We start from the raw sequence: 14625 nt of genomic DNA on the forward strand, positions 1-14625 counted from the left end.
CCTTCCATTCCTGAGAGCCACCCATATGTATCTCAATTCCCTCTTCTGCCTAGGCTGCCTCACCTTTTTATAGCTGTGCAGGAGGGTAGGTTTAGATTAGACATTAGGATGAAGTTCTTTACAAAGAGGGTGGTGAAACACTGGAACAGGTTGCCCAGAGACGTGGTAGATGCTTCATTGCTGGAGACATTCAAGGTCAGGTTAGATGGGGCTCTGAACAACCTGATCTAGTTGAAGACGTCCCTGCTTACTGCACAGGGGTTGGACTAGATGACCTTTAAAGGTCCCTTCCAACCCAACACATTCTATGATTTTCTATATATTATTCAGACTTTTAAAACTGAATTAGCCTGATTTATGAAGTGTATAGAGACATATTTTATCCTGAATAAAATGACCTCGATGTAATCACGTGGAAACAATGAGAGAGGGAATTCATCCAGACAGATGTTACAGAATATCTATGTATTTCTAAGTGGGTACTGTTAGGTTTTTCTGACAGCAGACAGGTGATAGACCAGTCAGTCTTTAACTATCAGGCAACAAGTCCTTCCTTCATGATGGCAGTTTCACAAGAGATGGAGGTGAAGGTGTGCACGTGAACGGGGAAAACATTGGATTTTCTTTTTCTTTAGATCAATTCTCTCCCTACGTTAAACACAGAAAAAAAACCCCCTCTGCTTTAATACAGTAAATAAACAAAACCACCAAATAAGTGCTTTAGATTCTGCAAGATCTGTTTTAAGTGTGACAGATAGCTGAACGTAGCATTTTAAACATACCACAGCTGAAGATCCCCATCTGCCCCAGACTAGGTTTTTCCATTGTAGCATGAATGGTCACATTCACGTATATTCTTTTTCACCCTTCCCTAAGGTCCCTCTCACCCAATCATTTTAGCATGATGATAATTACAGCCAAGTCGTGGAATGAAAATAAAGGGCGGCTGGTAAGATGATCCTTGACGTCATCCAGATGCACGTCAAGCATGAGTATCTAATTCATACGGGAGCAGGAGCATTAGGGTGGTGCTGAGCATCTATCCTGTTTCATTTGACATTCCATTAATTTACTTTCTCAATGGACAGGACGGAAGGTGCAACATAATTACAGCTCAGAATCTGAAACCTCTGGCATGTCTGAAGACTTATTAGTTTGGTGGCAGTTGGCTGGGGGGAGCATGGCAAGAGATCAGCAAACTTTGTGCTCAGCGTACCCATTACGCTTCAGTAATAAGCTGTGTGTGGAACTGGTGGAGTTCACCCTGCAGATTAAGGACACTGCCTCTCTGTAGCAAATGACTTTCCAAAAGCCTTGAGAGCGGAAACTTCCAAGGATGCTTCACAAGGTGAATCTATTTTGTATCAGACAAAACAACTGCTTTAAAGCCTGCGTGGAAGATGTATTATCCCAATTTTCTTCTCCAAGTGAATACTGTTGCTGAAAAAGCAAACCCCTGTTCCCAGCAAGTCTCTTTCCTTGCATAGCTACTCAAATAGTCATAGTGATTACTGTGAACAAATGTTAAACTGCAGCAAATCCACAGGCCCTGCAGTTTTGACATGCATTTGGCTCAAGCTGGCAGTGTACACGTCCTACCTGCACCTCTGAACTGTGGCTCTGGAACATGCAGGACACCACATTTTCACAATAGCCCTTGGGAAAAAGAAATATCGGAAAATATCTGCCCTCTCACCTCTAAGTATCAAAATAAATGGCCAGATTTTTCAAGAGCTCTCAAAATACATCAGCAATTGGGGAATCTGAGAACTTGAAAACTTGTCCCCAGGGCTTTACAACACTAAAAACAAACCCTTTAACACATCTCCCACTCAGGCTCATATCTCACCTTGAAGTCACATCAGATTTTATTTCTTTGGTAGAGAAGTAGAGGTGTGAAGAGAGATGTAATAGGAAACCCCGCTAATATGTTTCTCACAGAAAAATAGACATCTTGATATCATATTGATTTAATCTATTGTTCACCACTGGCTATCACAGACGCAGGGTTATACTTAGAGAAAGAGGCTGACTCATTAAAAATGACAGACGTCACAGTACCTAGACATTTAGATAAACTTAGGATGTACAAACAGACAGACCTTTTAACTCCATTTCAATTTAATTAGCCTAGGGCTGGCAGCCAGATGGACAGTATCGGAGACAGGCACCCTCAGTGAAATCATACAGCAAACAGAGCATCAGGAACTTGTCATCACCGTCCTTTGGGTCCAGTATCTGTGGGAGTCAGAGGCCCACTGCATTCAGATTGTATGAAGAGAAGTGACTGTTACCTTTGGTCCTGCAATACATTTAAGGGCCTGCTGGAACTGAATCAAGACATCTGAAGAGAAAAAAACCCACCTGGCAGATGAAACCAGTGGATGAGCACTGACGAACCCAGAGACTGAATTTCCTCTTTTTCCTCTTGCGCAGCTCCCTCTCCGTGCACGTGGCAATGAAAACGGGATCCTCGTCAATCAGGGGCTCATGTAGTACCTGCAATTGGCAAGAAAAGAGCGGTGGGGGGAAGAAGCAGATGAGTACATGATTACTGAAAAAAATGGTGCTTTAAATTCTTCCAAGGAGATACAATTCTTGCATTGTACTTGTGCACATCACCTCACACAACGGAGCAAACCCACTTTTGTTCAATGCCACCATCCAATAAAAACCAAAGCCTGGACAGGCACACTGCATTGGGATGGTTGCTTTACACGTGGCTTGCAAACATTGCAAGGCATGGCTCTCACTTCTCACTATCTGCTACAGTTTAACATCCATCCAAAATGTAGCCTCTACCTCTCGCTATCAGCTATTGTTCAACATCCCTCCAAAATGACGTGTGGGGTAGGGGTTGTTAGCAGCATCCTTCTCCAAGCTTCATCATGAGCTTCATTTTGTTTGGCAGAATGTCTTCCACCCAAATATCCCCTACAATATGTTGTAAAGCACGCTCCTCCGTTACAGCAAAGGAAAACACACAGCAAAGAGGGAGAGAAGTTAAGGGAGAAAAAGATATTTTCTGCTGCCACTTAAGGAGGTGGTGAAGAGACAGAAAACATTTTTCCTGGTGGCAGCAGCTTCAGGGAAGCCTCTCTTGCCTCAGGAGCTGAAAAATTTGACAAAAGGAGACAGAAAGATAAAGGACCAGAGGCAGGAATAGAAAAAGACAGGGCAGACTGGAGTAGGTAATGAAAATCTGTGAAAGTGAAGAAATTTCTGCATTCTGCATCCAGATGATGTAAGTGGTTTTCTGTTCCTTATAGCTGTTTTGCTACACCTCTCTCCATTAGTTCTGTAGCCAAGTCGTTAGGTTTTACACTACAGAACCCACCTATAGAAAAGCACAGGTAGCTGTGTATGACATACACATCCTTGGCCGCATGGTGTGTGAATTGTGTAGCAAGTCACTTGTGAGAGTACAAATGCTTGGAAACTGTTGAAAAGTCTCAGCTGATGAATGCTGACCAAATTCAGGCATCTACATCTAAATCAGAACAAGTCATTGCAGCTCCCCTCCTAGTACATGAGGGGAAAGCAGTCCCCGGCAGGCCAAAATTCATATCTTTTCAAAGACGTGTAAAATAAACCAGATGGGGTATGATCTAAAGGAACCCATTCTTTCCCAGTGACCATCACCCCAGGAGACAGGTTCAGAGGTGCTCACCCTCAGACCAACCCTTTCCACGTCCACACGTGTGCTACTTTTGTGCACACCTGCAGGCAGCCAGTGGCGGAAATGAGAACAAAGCTGCAGTAAACCTGGGAACGATGCTCGTAGGAGAGATGTGGTGGGTAAGCAGTTAAGCACCAGCGATGAGCAGCTGCTGGCCTCCTCAATACAAGACGTTTGTTGAACATCACTCTGTCAGCCCAAAATAGGCACCCCGTGCCCTCCCCACACAGTGGTGGCTGCAGACTTTCATTTATACACACTCCACATCTTAACGGCTCATAAAACATTCAGAGGACCATCTGAAAGCACTCTTGTGAAATGTTCAAATTATACACCAAAATGCAGATGCGAGCAAGGAGAGCTGCATACAAAGCTATTTGTTCTTAAAGCTGCAGCTGCCCCGTTTCCCCACTGGAGCCAAATCCTCTTCCTCTCTCAAGGCCCACACAAAACACCGCTCTCCCTTTCCAAAGGCCACCTGGGGCATTTCACACTTTAACCTCAGGGAATTCTGACAGTCTTTTGCAAATACTAAACGTGCCCTCATTTGCTTTTGCCTTTCTGCCTCTTCTGTGCAGAAGGGAGGACCACATCGCTTGGGATGGGGTTGGATACACTGTGAAGAATTCCTCAGCTTCTGGAAAGGCCCTCTTACCTGCCAGATCCCAGAGTGGTGTGATTCAACTGTTATCATCTCCCCTGCTGTAGGTTGGAGAGCAGCAGAAAGAAAAGGCTGTATAAGCATCACTTAAGGACCTTTTTTACCCTCTAGCATTAGCTCAGCTCCCTCCTCTGCACTACAGCATCAGCTCTTGTCACAGCAGCTCTACTGCATCCTGCCTACCCTTCGCACTCACTCTTTCTGCCTTCTAAGACACAGTAAGGCCTGTCAGCCTTATATTCAGAAAGCAAATCTGCATTTTGAAAACCTTTCCCCATCTTCCTCTTCTCCCTGCCCACGCTCAGCCTTGCCTTCCCCTAGGACCCAGAGCTTCCCCTCCTTTCCCCTACCCCAAAATGTTTAAGTCATTCCCATTTCTCCATAAGAAGACTAATGCTCCACCAAAGTCCCTACTGAACTGCTGGGAAAAGGGAACGAAAATGGAAACAGAGTAGGGCAAGATTTGCTGTTGCTGCAAAGAGGGAATGTGGACAGGCAGGGAAACTGAAATGAAAACCCCAGAGCTTGCTCTTCTTGCTTCCTCCAGAGGGGAGACAAGTGTTGTTACCCCTCCATATGGAACCACTGCTTCAACAGCTGTAAAGGACTTTGCAAGCAAGTCACTGTATGGGCTGTGCCTGCTGCTGGAAGAGCTGATCCCCATCTCATTTTCAAAAGGGGCCATTTGTTGTTTCTGGCATTGACATGGTTTTCTTATGATGAAAGTTACCCCTGTTGCTACTGGCCAGTCCTATTAGTTTGTTCACTGTCCCCCATTCTCAGTCTCCTTACTCCTCCTGTAATCTCAAATCCATCTCTTTGCCAAATCCCCATGCAAAGTGGTGGTATTTGCTCCTTCCCTATTCCTGCTGTCGCTGCAATACTCGCTTTTCCAGGAGTGAGCTTACTGCCCCTGTGGCATATTCTTTCCTGCTTCTCATCTTCCTAGATAAAAATCTACTTTCAGCCATAATTGACTCCTACATGTATTCCTGGGCGCCTCTTCACCATCTTTGACTCACTCCTCAAGCCCTCCCATCTTCCTTTTCTGACTTCCTTTGATGCAAGATATCCTGTGGATTTTTTAATAGATATCATCCACATTTTCTTTTCTCAAATCCCCGGTTTTGTTCAGGTCTAAGAAGCTCCTCATCTAGTTGCTTCACTCCCCGATGGCTATCCCATTGTGGGGTTTTTTTTTCCCTCGTCTTTATAGCCATCCTCATCCCTGCTGATCTTCTTGCCAAGTTTTCACTCTCAGTTTTCCCCTCAATATGTACATGCACTCCAAGTGTTGGAGTCCCATCCTGGAGTCTTGTCTCTCTAGCAATTACTCCATGTCACAACATCTTTCATTCACTGAACAAAACAGCTAGCCACTGTCAGGAGTGCCTTCCTTTCTTCTCCATCTTAGATCGTCTCCAAAGCTCCACAGTTTCACCCATGCTGCTCTCACCACAGCTCAAACAGGCTTGTAGTCAAAGCCCCAGGGCCACTAATTCTTTTGCACTTGGACTTCCTGCCTTAGATAATCAACCAACATGTCCTCGAGACAGCTCATCTTCCTTTAGCTCTGTGACCATCCCCAACACAGGCTGTCTCTTCAGGCTGTCTCCTGGAGAAACTGCCTCAGCTTGCCTTGACTTTTGGTGGGCACAACCCAATTGCAAACAGAGTCCCCTGGGTAACCGCACCTGTATGTGCGGATTCAGCCATTGCTTCTGCAATAGTAGCTTGTGCTTCTGCTTCTTTGCTCCAAAGCTCCTCCCATCTAAAGTCTTTGCTAGTATCTGACATCTCTGCTTGCATATCTGTCAGTTCTGATTTTATTACGCTGCATTTGAGAGCATCTCCCTCCCCTTCAGCTAACCCCCTACTATTTCCTTTTTTGGTTATTGCAGACATCCCTCTCCTCCTGCTGCAGATCTTACTGGCCAGTGAATCTGAACATCAGCCTTTACCTCCAACTCCTTGCAAGGTCTCCTGAGCCAGGCAGTGCCTGCATTTTCCATGCTTTATGAGTAACAGCTCTAAAATGTTACTCATTTTAGAGTAACAATACACCCACCCAGCCAAGTTTTCATCCAAGCCCGCAGTCATCCTTCAACAGTTTTCCTTTTAGCCTCAACATAAGGCAATCCTGCCCTACAGATTGCTGCTGGAAAGCCATTTTCCTAGCCCATCACACTGGTCACATCACTTTTCTTTATTTCTCTCTGATAGCTCTTCTTCTGGAATATATCAGACAGATTCTTTCTCTTCATTTTGAAAGTCTATTTGCCCTATCCACATTTTACTGTGGATCATTCAAAGGCTTGGCATCATTCAAAGGTTAACTCCCACCTCAGATGGAGCCATGATTTCATGCCCATCTGCCCATTTGTTCAGCTTTCAATTGACTCTCTTTAAAGGAAATATAATCAGTTCTTACACCACTCCATTACCATTAGGTGATTTAAAAATAGTCATAAAATCTCATAATTTTCTGCTGTCAAACTCTCCCTAAAATCTGTCTTCACCAGAGGATCAACTGGCTAAGAGCTACAGGATATCAGAAATTTACCTTGCTATTCAATATTCTTATTGCTCCTCTGTCTGTCTTTCTCTTGCTCCATGTCTTATACTTGGCCAACAATCTCTGAATATTTATGTCTTTGCGTTACGCTCACAGAAGCCCTAAGATAGAACAGTCCTGGTTTGGGATCAGCACCCTTACTCACAAATAATCATTCTGAAAACAGGAAAACTGAGATAGAGGTGCTACTTGAGCAAGATCTTATAATTTGGAAGTGCCCAATATCGAAGCAACATTTAATCATAAGGATGAAAAAGAGCTACAAGTTGATCAGCCTGGTTTTGCCCCTGTTTTCAGAGCAGCTGTTGTCTAATGCTGTGAGCTGGTTTGGAAGAACTATATTGAAACTGCTTAGCTGTTCCCTATGGTACCACCAAAAGCAAAACACAAACAAGCCCCCTAGTAACTGGCCAAATTTTAGCACCATGTCTTTGGAGCTAGAGGTTGGAGTTATGTCTCTCTTTTTGCCAGAGAGTTCACTCCTGCCTGAGGTAAGGACTTCAACCAACTGTTCCCAGCTGACATTTCACTGGGCAGATGCAGAACTGTTTGGTTCCAAGATGCCAAAGAGAAGGTACTCTGGAGGGAGAGGGAAGAGGAGAGTGCTTGGAGTTGTGCTCCTGACCTCTCCCGCAACCAGCCAGGGGCAGCCAGGGACAGCAATCCTGTCTAGTCGCATCCTGCTGACAAGCGTATAAATACTCAGCAGGCACAGAAGGATATTTGAGCAGTGATGTTATTTTTCTGAGCTCCTCTGGTTTCAGGAATTCAGTGTATATCCTCAGCAGGTGAGTACCCTTGAATTTGTTGCAGTATACCTCCTGAGCTCAGGCAGGGCACCCTCCCTGTCTTCAGGCTTACACAGTAGCTCTGTACTGTAGACAGTAGCACAGCTACAAAGCTAAACAGCAAAGAGACAACACTGATTCCAGGAACAGACCCAAAACTCCACCTCTTGTTGCTCAGGTAGAACCAGCAATTATTTATACAGAAGATGTTGGGGAGGGATAGGATGCAGAGAATATTCCTGATATTCCTACCCAATCCAGGTCAGAACACCATTTTTTTTTTTTTTTTACTTCAGAAATGGAAGCTAGTGCTGCCAATACACAATTATAATGTTCTGGGCTTTCAATACCTTCATAAGTTGGAGGGTAATTATTTCCTTTTGTTTGCTCAGTATATTTAGCAAAATAACTATAATTCACTAGATTGTTTTCTTTGTTTTGGTATATTGGCATAGTTCTCTCTCTCTCTCTCTGTTTCCTTTCATAGAAACTGGTGTCATTTTTGCATGCACGTTTTTGGGCAGGGGGTTACATATGAGAAAAAAAAGGCTAATGTTTTCTGACAGAAATTCCACTTGAAGAATCACAGAAAGATAGGGGTTGGAAGGGACCTTCAGAGATCATCTGGCCCAACCCCCCTGCCAAAGCAGGTTCACCTACAGCAGGTTGCACAGGAACGCATCCAGGCGGGTTTGGAATATCTCCAGAGAAGGAGACTCCACACCCTCTCTGGGCAGCCTGTTCCGGCACTCTGCCACCCTCAAAGTAAAGGAGTTTTTCCTCATGTCTGAGACAGAATTTCCTGTGTTCCAGTTTGTACCCATTGCCCCTTGTCCTGTTGCTGGGCACCACTGAAAACAGTCTGGCCCCATCCTCTTGACACCCACCCTTTAGATACTTATAAGCATTCATGAGACCCCCTCTCAGTCTTCTCTTCTCCAGGCTAAACAGTCCTAGGTCTCTCAGCCTTTCCTCGTAAGGGAGGTACTCCAGTGCCTTGATCATCTTTGCATCTGTCCGCTGGACTCTCTCCAGTAGCTCCCTGTCTTGAACTGGGGAGCCCAGAACTGGACACAGTACTCCAGATGAGGCCTCACTGAGGCAGAGCAGAGAGGGAGGATGACCTCCCTCAACCTGCTGGCCACGCTCTTTTTAATGCACACCAGGAGACCACTGGCCTTCTTGGCCACAAGGGCACATTGCTGGCTCACGGTCAACTTGCTGTCCACTGGGACTCCCAGGTCCCTCTCTGCAGAGCTGCTCTCCAGCAGATCAACCCCTAACCTGTACCAGTGCATGGGGTTATTCCTCCCCAGGTGCAGCACCCTACACTTGCCCTTGTTGAATTTCATAAGGTTTCTCTCCACCCAACTCTCCAGCCTGTCCAGGTCTCTCTGTATGGTGGCACAGCCTTCTGGTGTGTCAGCCACACCCCCCAGTTTTGTACCATCAGCAAACTTGCTGAGGGTGCACTCTGTCCCCTCATCCAGGTCGCCGATGAATATGTTGAACAAGACTGGACCCAGTACTGACCCCTAGGGAGCACTGCTAGTTACAGGCCTCCAACTGGACTCTGTGCCACTGATCACAACCCTCTGAGCTCTGCCGTTCAGCCAGTTCTCAATCCACCTTACCGTCCACTCATCTAACCCACACTTCCTAAGCTTCCCTATGAGGATGCTGTGGGAGACAGTGTCGAATGCCTTGCTGAAGTCAAAGTAGACAATGTCCACTGCTCTCCCCTCATCCACCCAGCCAGTCATGCCATCATAGAAGGCTATCAGATCCCACACCACCCAGATCCCACAAGCCTCATGTTTAAGATACAGGTGTACCTTAAGCAACAAAACCATTTTGAACTTGGGATTCCAGGTATCACTGATTACAGAAAACTAGGACCCTCTTCCCAAAACGCCTTCAGAGGCAGCACATCCAAAAGCCCATCTGAATGGGTCTTTCCCCTTGCCTTTTCCCTTTGTTTCTGTGCAACCGGATTATTATTTTTAACTATTTCTATTATTTCTCACTGGTCCTGACATTCTGGGTTTGATGTTTACTGCAGTCTGCTAATCTGCTCTCAAGACTCAAGACTCTATCCTGCTATTTTGAGCAGATGGGGCCACATCTCTTGAGACAGGTAGCGTGCAGCCCTGCCTGATGGCACCCATGAGGACGTTAGGCACAAGGCTCCTTTCAGGAGGAGGCCTGGAACATCCCTCAGTAGGCTACCAGCACTACACTAGAGTATTTTTAACAACAGATTCAAAAACAATTCTTTCTCACAGAGTTATTTTTGAAGCTCTATTTTCATGCTTTTGTTCTGCTCAATACCACTGAAACACGCTGTACAGAAATCACTGACGTAAACATTGACGAAGGAGCAGAGAAGTGGAGGGTGAAGGAAGAGAACTGGGCTGTCATTACTTCTTCCTCCCCCCTATTTTTTTTAAAAGTAGCATCTCCTTACCAAGCTCAGCACAAGCATACATTTTGCTTGTAGAGATTTAGATGTTTTATCACTGCAAACAGGATGCTATGATTTTGTCAACTCAGTTCTGAAACCTTGCTCGAGAGGGGGGAAGGGAGAAGGGATATACATGCAAATCAAATTTTATCCTTTAATGGATTTGCACTCACAGCATGTCCCACAGCACACCATTATAAGCATTTACATTAGACACAGTGATCACATTTCTGAAGCCTTTATCTTCCGCCCATTGAAGTCAGTGGCCATAAGGATTAGATTTCGTATCTTAATGAGAGCTCGGTCCCAACAATACCGTGTCTCTCACTGCCTGTTTTGTCTTGATGAAAATGCATCTTGCTGGCATGGCTTAGTGAGAACACTCCTCCCTTCTCCCTTTCTACCATAACAGCTTTTTAGACAGCTGCGTTGTCCTGTATTATACAGGTATGACTTATTGTCTGTAAAATGGAAAAAACCTGTAATCACTCCAAATTTATTTTAGGCACACTTCAATGGATGTGATGCATTTATGTCTTCATTAATTTTGTGCAGTGGGCAAAAACGTGATGCTTCAAAGGGAAAACAGGAAGAAAAAGAGGACGATGGACACAACACCTTTTCCAAATGTCTAGGTTGAATCTTTATATTCCGAAAACAGAGTGTTGATTGAAAAGTTATTTCAAGCAGTAACATATTTCATGCTTACTCCTTTGTCTTTCCAGTCTTCTGAACGTGACCAGTAGCAACAGCTCCAAAAGGAGATCAGTTATACTGGAACAAAGTTTAAATAGTGTGTGACGAATATTAAGAAAATATTTCTTTGCACTTTAAAAATAAATAAGTAAAAAAAAAAATTAAAAATTGTTCAACTGTAGTCAGACAACCATCAGCTACATAAGTTTCTATATTTAGTTCCTTATATTATCTGCCCAGTCTATGGAACAGTCTTCCTGCAGAATGCTGTACCCCTAATTGTATCTGCAAGTGAAAATTTACTGGAGTCCTGCTTACTTTTATTCCTGGTAGTCTAGAAATATTTCCAGTTCACTGGTACTTTGGTTACAAATCCACACATCAATAAGTTTTTCCATAGGAGTATCACATACCGTTAAAACCCAGGACTGGCACAAGGCACAGGCAGTGCTGCAGAGAGCAACTGACAACCCCAGTGAGCAAAGGCACCTGCCCCCCTGCTTATTTTCCCTTTGCCCAGTCGTGAGGAGGTAGTTGTGCTGCTGGACCATATACAGCAAGCACCTAGTGACTGCTAGGACAGTCACTCCTAGCAAGCTCAACTCCCGCATCCAACCCTCAGCCTGTAGCAGAAGCAGGTACAGGTTTTCCCTCCAGCCCAGCTGCACCAGCTCGGCCCTTTCCACTCATCCTCATGGGAGCAGCCTGCAACCTCCCATCCTCAGGATAGCAAAACCTGGTGGTGCCGCCAACCTCACTGAGAAGTCTCCAGGCTTGTTTACACCACTAAAACAAACATCCCCAGCTCGGAAAGCATCATTCCTACTGAAAGATGCCAGATACCTGCACTGCAGAGCTCTAAGTCAGACATTGCTGAGCACTGGGATAGAACAGTGCTGCCTTCTCTCATGCTTCACGGAGGCACTGCAGCATGGCTTCACACTGTGAAGACCCAGCTTTTTCTTCAGGCAGCTGTGCTCTGCGCTTTCAGTCAGAGCAAGACAACCTAGACCATGTAGGTGCGACGCTCCCTGCCAACAGCTTAGCTCTTACCTGGGCTTGTGAAGGTCTAAAAGCAGAGTCAAAGCCATTCTGCAGAGAGTCCAGAAAAGGCTGGATTTTGTAGAGGCCATGTGTTGTCTGGCTCGAGCGGAAGGCCACAACATGGAAGTACTTCAGGATCTTCTCAAACCGTGATTGCGTCATGATAAGTGCAATGCTCTTGTTGCTGTAGAAGCCACTGCTCCAGATGCTGAGAACAGACTCACAGTGGTGGATGCTGGTTGATATCACGTAGCCTAAGAAGGCCTTCATTTCTGTCAAGGTGACGTCAATCCAGGCATCGTCACTACCAAATCTCTCCTGATACTTCTTGGCATACATGTTGGTTTGGACCACCATATTCTTTAGTACATTGTCAGGGACAAAGAGCTGAAAAAAGTCCATGGCACTGGCAGTCAGGGGCATTTTTCGTGTTGGACCTAGGACAAAAGCAAGAAGGGAAGATAAGCTCACTCTGGATCATCACAAGGCATGTACGGCACCAGCAATTTAAAGCAGGATTAACTTTCCTAAAGCAGGAAAATAAGGCCAAAGTGATGGCATGTCAGCTAATTCCTTTGAAAGTGTACTCACAGTCTGACAGATCTCATCAGGAAACTTCTCCCCTATATTCTCTGTCTTCCTCTTATATATAACGAATGTAACACACACTGAATAGTTTATTCCTCTGCTCTGCACACTCGTTAGTTTGTAACATGAAGGTCTGTGAGGCAGCATGTGTTTAATTTTTCCACTTATACACTATCTGTACCTTTTAGCCTCAGCAGCTGTTTTGGCCTTTTTTCTGGATAGTCTTTTATTTGTCCATGTGCACATCAAAGCAGTGCCCTCCTCAAAACAGCCCAGAAGGAAGGTGTCTGAACCCTCCAGAGAGAGAGTGCATTGACCCCATCCCATCTGACATGATTCCTGGGCACTAGAACCTGATCCCACCTTTCTTTTGCACCTCCAATTCCTGCCCTGTGTTCGTTGTTATTAGCCCTGTGGCTTTCAAATCTGCTTCTGCTCTGCACACAGAGCCATGCAGATCATGTCTACGTGCTTTTGAGTTCTGTGTCTCCGCCACCACATTTGAGCCTTATCCTGCACTCTCACATTAATGTAATAAGCCTTGCAGTCCCATGCTGTCATTGCTCTAGCTTCTCACTGATCTTGCACCTTCTCTTACAGTTTCAACTATTCCATAAGAAAAGAGCGGGGTGGGGGAGGGAAAGGAGGCTGTAAGGGTTGGCAGCACTATATCAGTGTAACAAGGTTATCCCGTCAGGCACCAGATTACATTAAACCGAATTAGGAACATTGAGCCTGCAATACCAGGGACTCAGACACCAGCCTTTACAGCCGCCTCCCCTCTAATCCCTTCCATAAACTAATTAAGCTCCATTTTCAAGGTAGTGTTTTTCATGCTCCCACTCCGTGGTAGTGCTTTAGTCACCAGGTAAGGGCTATGGAGACAGGGACATTCTCCGCTCTGCTATGGAAGCAGTGTGAATGAATACACCTGAGAGGGGGGACAGCATGGACAAACCCAATGGACAGGGCAGTGCTTAAGAGCAGTTCTACATCCCTGTGCAAAAGACACTGTCATGATTGTAACCCTAAACTAAGAGTTGGATCCAATAAATACTGTGCCTTAGTTTAACAGCCTTGTGACTGTCTGAAAAACACTCCTCCTGATCAAAAGCAGGAGACATGCAGCTTCTCATTCGCAGTTCTGCCTAACAAGAGCAAGTCTTCTTTGCACTACATGGCTGCGTGGATCTCAGCATCAGCTCCCTCAGCTGAATCAGAGCACAAGATTTGCCATTCTGTGATCTGGCTCTGCAAAGACCCCCTAATATATTGGTCAGGTCGTATTGTCCATTAGCCCCGTTTCTCACCTAACATCCTAAATTACGGCAACAAACATAGTTTGCAGAAATTTTGCATGAAACTTTACTACAAGGAACTACACCAATACTGTGGTTGGACTTGCTCTTAAGTCTTAATGCTTGTGTACATTCTGGTGAAGGTATTAGAAGGACAGCAAAAACAGCACCAAGGCATTGAAACAGTGAACCTTCAGATTGAAAAAAACGCCAAAAATGCAAACAAAAGTGGATTTTTTTCCAAGTGCAGTGGGGAAAGAAACTTATATTTAAAGATTACGTTCCAATTTTAATTTGTGAGATTGAGAAACTAGAAGTGAAACAGTTCAGTTGAAAGCACATCCCTCTATATAGCAAGACCAGAGTGAAGAGCCCCACACAAACCATGTTCTGGTAAGGACAGAGCAGAAAAATTCAGCTTAAATGATAAAAGGTTTTCATTATCAAGTGAAAACTATGGGGCTAAAATAGATACACTTACTTAACCTTAACTGCTATTGCAATAATAAAGTCTCTTAACAAAGAGTTCTCTTCTTCTGATCCGGAGATTTATATTCTGCTAGCACCTCGTAGACTGTTATAGCTGACATAAAATGCTCTACAACTGATTCTGTATGAATGACTTACAGCACATCACTTCCTCCTTCTACACAACTTGATTAAGTTTTGACATTCTACAGTAGATATGGCTTTCTGATAATGACACACTGCACAGAGTGTATTCCTAGTTGTATAGGAAGTCTTGAGTAGCTATTGAATATAGCTCCAGTGCCCAGGAAACCTTCCAGGAAGAGCACAGAGGTAGTTTTTAAAGTCTTGCCTTTAGAAGCAG

General features: G+C 44.8%; 1 protein-coding gene across 1 annotated transcript in view; it reads right to left on the reverse strand.

Annotated features, from left to right (window-relative positions):
* Positions 1 to 14625, reverse strand: part of PGBD5 (piggyBac transposable element derived 5) — a 69363-nt gene that overhangs the window by 25781 nt on the left and 28957 nt on the right. The window contains exons 2-3 of the mRNA XM_074580152.1: positions 11917 to 12344; positions 2365 to 2499 (exon numbers count right to left, since the gene is read on the reverse strand). Of these exons, the coding sequence (XP_074436253.1) occupies positions 2365 to 2499; positions 11917 to 12344 (563 nt within the window). The remainder of the gene's footprint in view (positions 1 to 2364; positions 2500 to 11916; positions 12345 to 14625) is intronic.

This window comes from Larus michahellis, chromosome 3, assembly GCF_964199755.1.
Source record: "Larus michahellis chromosome 3, bLarMic1.1, whole genome shotgun sequence".
NCBI lineage: Eukaryota > Metazoa > Chordata > Aves > Charadriiformes > Laridae > Larus > Larus michahellis.